The sequence below is a fragment of the Hoplias malabaricus genome, unplaced genomic scaffold, assembly GCF_029633855.1.
Source record: "Hoplias malabaricus isolate fHopMal1 unplaced genomic scaffold, fHopMal1.hap1 H_2, whole genome shotgun sequence".
In the NCBI taxonomy this organism is placed as follows: Eukaryota; Metazoa; Chordata; class Actinopteri; order Characiformes; family Erythrinidae; genus Hoplias; species Hoplias malabaricus.
Genome location: NW_027101325.1, coordinates 210870 through 217092, shown reverse-complemented (window position 1 = coordinate 217092; position 6223 = coordinate 210870). Strand labels below are relative to the sequence as shown.

Below are 6223 nucleotides of genomic sequence, written 5' to 3'. Positions count from 1 at the left end.
AATCCACCTCCAATAGGAGGAATAATACGTGTCCGTCCAGGCACTGAGCTGGACGGAGGACAGGGAGCACTTTACACAGTCTGGACACCCTACAAACAGGGCAACGACATGTTTTCAGAGATCAAGAAGATTTGTTTGCGAACAATGATAACTGTTTAATGAGCTGTTTACTGCTGCGACTGAGGCCCCCAAACAACATGTTATCTCGCCTCGACCTCTGAAACTTCTACTGCGCAGTCTCCAAAGTTCCTTTTTTATTATTATTTTTCGGTCCTCCATTTATTCCACTATCTTACGCGAAAATGAACGGAGAGGCCCATATTTGAATATTCACCAGGTTATTTGCACTATTTATAGGTAAATGTGGGCGTTATCGTGGTTCATCTGAGAATGTTTTAAAGAAGGTTGTGATTAATGACGCGAAAACAGCGTTGAGGTGTGCGTACGCACGGTTTTGTAAATGTTATTTTCTGGCTTTTGGTGTACGCAAACTTTCACTCCAGAATCCACACAGAGTTTTATAAATGAGGCCCTCAGAACACAGACCGCGATGATTTTGCTGCTGTGGTGGATGATGGTAAAATCCCGGAGGGCGCCACTAGGGGGACAGAAGAGCTGCTCTTGCCGAATCTAGCGGGTCGGACAGGAGCCAATCAGATTAGGCGCTGGGCGAGGTGCACGCATGCGCGGTGTTTATGTTTTAAACCCAGTGGAGGAGCTCGGGGTGAGTGGTTGAGCGGAGCTGCTTTCGGGTGGTGTCACTGCGCATTAAATGAAGGCTAATTTTAACTGTACATTGAATGTTTAGTCTTATCCTTTAACTTCTTATGGAATGATCTGTGTGCTGTGTCGCTGCCTCTAAAATGGCGACCCTCTCCAGTATTTATATACGAAGGCGCAGCTCGAAAGGACTGACATTGTTTATGTGCGGATCTAAAATGGAGGACATAACTGCATAGGCACAGCCAGCGGCCACCGCGCTGAGTTTACTCGCCACATAGCGATATTATTTAATACGGAGACATGATGTCTCCAAAGCCGTGGACGTTGAACAGTAAAGTGTCCGTCCTGTGCGTACTGAAAACTAACACAACCCTCTGAAATGTGCACATCAAGCCGAAAGCTTGGGTTAGCAAATAGTACCGTTAACGACCTGCATTGGTTTGAAAGTGTGCCAGAATTGAAACTAACTTTCAGATAAAGAATATTACCCGCTACATTCTAGTTATTGTTACTGTAAGCTGAAGTATAGGAACAGCATTTAACGTCAGTTGGTCTTGCATCTTAAGTTATTGCCAGAGTCTCATAGAAAACTTGATGGAATTAAAAAAAATGTGCAGTATCTATATTAGAAGCCACTATCTTGTTCTTTGTAAGAGGTTTTACGAGATAAAAGGTGTGATCTCATAGAAACCAGACTTCCACACATTGTCAACAGGGTTGCGTGCAGTATGTAAACAATGACCGTGTTTACAAGTCCATGGCTGAGGTTTACAAACAGTTGGCTCCATAATAATATTAAAAAATAATAAATAAATTGCTGTTTTTGTGGTGCATGCTTATTTTTATATTAAGCCTATAGCTTTTAAGCTGAGCCTTTGATTGAAAAAATGGAAATGAAATTGTTAAGCATATGTTAATGATTATATTAATTACAGTTTACTCTTTTCCTTTGTTTAATTAAGTAAAGGAGTTTTTTTTCATTCCCTTTCAGAGCTCACAATGGATATGAACTGGGTACTGCGACTACACGGTACTGACTCACTGAGCCCCCCTTGATTGTAGTGGTGGGTGTTGCGATCACTCGCCATGACTATGCGCTCCACTGTGTTTACAAGTGGAGGAAACAAGCTGGACACAGACCTCACTGACAAAGGGATAAAAAAAACAGTGCTTGCTCTTGATGCTCAGACTGGCTTAAAGAAGGAAAACTGTGGAAAAAACTGCAGTCCTCTCAGAGTGCCTGGCATTTTGAGCACTATTTACAACAGCAGTGAACAGCATCTTTACAGCAAATCAAAGACATTTTTGAACAGTCAAAGTGCAGTGGGTAGACCTGGTCAGTCTCCAGCAGTGAAGAAAGGGCAAGAGGAGAACTGGGTGGACCTGGGGCTTTTGACAATTCCTTTGGGCAAGCAGATGGGGGCCGAAGGTACCCCAGTAAAAAGCAAATCACTGTTTGGACAGGCCAGTCACAACCACATGGGCAAGATGGATCCAGTGGTATCCAATGGCAGCAAGCAGCCCAGGAAGGCAGGGCCACTTGGGGGAGTCGTTTTAGCAGGAGTCTCATCACCAGAACATGGCCCTGATGGAAAATTCAGAAATGTAAAAGGCACTGCCACACAGACAAGCTGCATCAGACAGATCCTACTGTTGCAACTTGAACTTATTGAACAGCAACAGCAGCTATTGCAGAGCAAGAACAAGGAGATAGATGATCTTAAAGCTGAAAAGGAGATGGTATGCTGCCTTCTACCATGATAACAAATACTAAATCTATTCCATTTACACATAAACTTACACTTCATTTTCCCAGCACAAGTCTGATTTAAAGACATAAAGTCAGAAAGGCACACTTTTTTTGTTCATATTTAATAACATATTTAGCACAAAATTAAATCAAGATAAAAGTGAGCATTTGTTCTACACATTTAAGGAAAATATAAAAAAATCATTATTGACTATATGTATATATATATATATTTTTGTAGCTGAAAGCTCGCATTGAGCGAATGGAGCGTCGGTTACAGATGGTCAAGAAAGATGGAGCTGAGAGTCGGCAATCTCAGACTCCACGCTGCAGAGAGACTGTGGAGCCTCTTTCATCAGAAGGAACAGAGTGCACTGATGGACATTACGCTCACAGACAAATGCCTTTTGGAAGGGATGGTAAAAGCCTGAAAAGGTACAAGTATGAATATCTCATCTTCATCAAATTCATACAAATATAACAGAAATTTTGTTTAATCCAGAAAATGTCTACACTTTCACATTTAAAGGAGATTCCTTTTTCAAGAATCCAGGACGGCCAGGTCCAGGCGTGGCCAACCCAAAACACCCCCTCCAAAGGAAAGCCAAGCTTTGAAGGAGGAATCTCAGGAAGAGGCAAGTCCTGAATTTAAACCACATGTTTCTTCCCTTGTTGAATCGGAAGAACTGCCTTACATGGCTACAACTGAGATGTATCTTTGCTGTTGGCATCAGCCACCACCATCGCCATGGCGAGATCCATCTCCCATACAGGATGACACAGTAGCTGGTGAGTTCAGTTAGTCCTACAAACACACATTTGGGCAGAGATTATGAACATCACTTGCACTAGAGGATATGTGGATTATTATCTGGCATGCATGAATGGTTCTCAATAAATGACTTATAAAATCCCTCTGCCAATTTTAGTCCCTTCTTGGCGAGAGAGCATTGTAGAGCCTCTAGAGGACAAAAAAGCCACAGACATACCTGAGGTAAGAAACATCTTCATGCAGACCGGTTGATAATCATTATTTCACCATCTTGGAACACAAGACAGCATTATGTGGCTATTACTTTACATTTATATTGTCTATCAACATTTCTCCTGACCAATAACTGTCTCTTATTTATACAGAGTTTTCTAAATTCTAAATCTGGGTGACCTTAGGGAGTAAACTTGTAGTGCTTTCTTTATTATATTTCTCCTTTATAGCAATGTGGTTTAATCTTAAACTTTGATATATATTATAAAACTGAACTGTTAAGTGACCTCAATTATTTCAGAGTCTGGATGATAGTGTCTTCTTGAAGCGGCATTCAAAATTGGAGTTGGATGAGAAGAGAAGAAAAAGGTAATATGTACGATTCCCTTAAGACTCTCTTAAAAGTCTAAAGTCTATAAGTCTACAAGTCTATAATTTTCTGTCTGTCTCAGGTGGGATATTCAGCGTATAAGGGAACAGCGGATGTTCCAACGACTCCAACAGAGAATGAACAAACGAAAAGTTATTCAGGAGAGTGAGCCAGAGCTACTCTCCTTCTACCCCGAAGCAGAAGATGGTATGTTACAAACAACCACGAATTGTTATGCTTGTTTCATAAGGTTTAATTAACATTGCTGAAAGTTAGTACAGCTTTCTTGTTTTCATCTTTCTCCCCAGTGGAGTCTATAATGATCACACCATTTCTGCCAGTGGTGGCATTTGGCAGACCACTCCCTAACCTTCAGCAACAGTGAGTTTAGTCATGCAATAAACTCATGTGCATGTGGTGTAATATTCTGAAATGTATCTTTATACATTTAGAAGCAGCTTGACCCTCAGTGAAGATGGAAGTACACTTTCTTAGTGTTTCTTGACAAAGTTCAAATGTGCTGGCTTTGTTTGTGCAGTATAGGCATCCCCCTCCTGAAAGTGCAAATATGTGCCCTTTTTATTGTGCAGACATTTTGACATACCATGGATAGATGATCGTAGCCGATGCAGACAAGAATTGTCCAAAAAGAAGACGCCTCATCGGACCTGCCGCAAGTGAAGCAGTTCTCGAGGAGTGATGAGAGGAAAAAAGCAGAGGCAGTGTTCACCTTAAGGAGATGTTGCTTCAGCTGTACCGTCCCATGGCATGTCCTGTGTGCTGTAGGATCATCTTGGCAATAGGCTCACTCTGCATACCCGATTGCCTTGATTGCACTTTTGATCATTTTAAGCAGGCTGCAAGGCCATATGCTCTTACATAAAGCCTTTATTTGGTATTATTGAAGAAACAGTGGCAGTCCAGCTCAAGGATAGCTGAAAAACAAGCTTTCAGAAGTTCCTGTTCATGGTTGTTTCAGCGTTTGCAAAACTTAACAATTGTGCTCTTGTCGCTTTTGAATCATCCTGTACAAGTTAGCTTTCAAATGAGCAGTATGGACCAAATTTCCATCTATTGAATTAATATCTTGCAGAGAATGCCAGACTTGATCACAATGTTGTTTTTTGCATTTTCTTTTTAGTGTGAGGGGATTAAAAAATCCAAAAAACATAGTATATTGTAACATAGTGTTGATTCAAAGAATAACTGTAAGATACTCGAAATGCTCCTAAAAATATTTCAAATATTAAAATAATTTCAAAACCAAATGCGTTGTTTTGTCCAGTAGTTCTACAGAAATAAAAAAATGCACACATTCATTGCTCATTTTCCCTGTTGGCCACACGGGTGCAGATTTTCTATAATTTTTGACTAGTCAATCAGTTTAATTTGCCCCAGTTTATTATGATTTGGGTGGTGGATCATTCTCAGCACTGTGGTGAAGGTGAAACTGGAGTGTAAGTGTGTTTTGCACTGATAGGAATGAATCAGACACCGCAGTGCTACTGGATTTTATAACACTGCCCACTCTCTTGGAGAGCTACCTCGTTGGTCTACCTTGTAGATGTTGTCAGAGACAGCAGCTGATCTGTTGCTGCACAGTTTGTCCATCAGTCAACATAGGACACTTTTGGATGGATTAATTTACTCCTATATAAACATCATTAGTTGGGATTTTTAAAAATTATTTTAAGAATATTGTTGGCATTAAGTACATTAATATCATTCTGCTTTCATTTATTTTTAAATATATTTAAAACCTAATTTCTAAAGTAATATGCTCACATAGAAAATATACTGTATATCTTGTGTACATGTGTGTATACCATACTGTTCTTTGTAGTTTTAATCATGGAAATATTGGGCATTTGTACTTAGAGAGAAGGGAGAAATTTATTTTTGTTATTAAAATAACTGAAGTGTTTTCATTGGCTAGTACATTTGTCTCCTGTGCTCTAATTGGCTAAAAAATCACGGCCATATTTATAAAAAAAAAAAAGAATATAGTGCACACAGTCCAAACCTTTGTCCGACTTTAGACATTCATGAGAGGGATAAAAGGGTATTTTATAAGATTTAAAAATATGTAATGTATTCAATCTAAAACATAAGTAGATATTTTTCTAAGAAATCTGTGGTCAGTCTGCTGTCAATGACAAAACATCTTAACCCCATAAAGACAGCGTGCGCCAGGATATATAAAACATTTAACAGGAGACATGTATGAATGTTTTCACCCAATTATGTTCATATATCTAAATTCTTGTCTGGTACATGTAGGATATAGGTTATATGGAGATATAATCGTGCAATATGTATTAGTTATATACAGTAAAAACATATATTTTCCTCACAATTAGCTCATTTTATGACAAAAGGCAGTCTACTTGAGGAA

General features: G+C 39.5%; 1 protein-coding gene across 2 annotated transcripts; it reads left to right on the top strand.

Moving 5' to 3' along the window:
* The first annotated feature begins 669 nt into the window (after positions 1–669).
* Positions 670–5102, top strand: LOC136686026 (male-specific lethal 1-like 1). 2 transcript variants are annotated; one of them, XM_066659502.1, is made up of 9 exons: positions 670–724; positions 1715–2463; positions 2715–2908; positions 3003–3262; positions 3403–3467; positions 3760–3827; positions 3911–4035; positions 4137–4209; positions 4419–5102. In XM_066659502.1, exons 2-9 carry the CDS (start codon positions 1810–1812, stop codon positions 4507–4509), a joined length of 1530 nt encoding a protein of 509 aa, XP_066515599.1. In that variant the 5' UTR covers positions 670–724; positions 1715–1809; the 3' UTR covers positions 4510–5102. The 2 variants fall into 2 exon arrangements, with proteins under 2 accessions (XP_066515599.1, XP_066515597.1); XM_066659500.1 differs by having other exon boundaries at positions 719–791.
* Positions 5103–6223: the final 1121 nt, after the last annotated feature.

Coding starts and splice junctions, on each gene's coding strand:
- LOC136686026 (XM_066659502.1), top strand. CDS start 1,810: ATGACTATGCGCTCCACTGTGTTTACAAGTGGAGGAAACAAGCTGGAC. Junction 2,464..2,714: donor TTAAAGCTGAAAAGGAGATG/GTATGCTGCCTT, acceptor ATATTTTTGTAG/CTGAAAGCTCGCATTGAGCG. Junction 3,828..3,910: donor GATGAGAAGAGAAGAAAAAG/GTAATATGTACG, acceptor TGTCTGTCTCAG/GTGGGATATTCAGCGTATAA.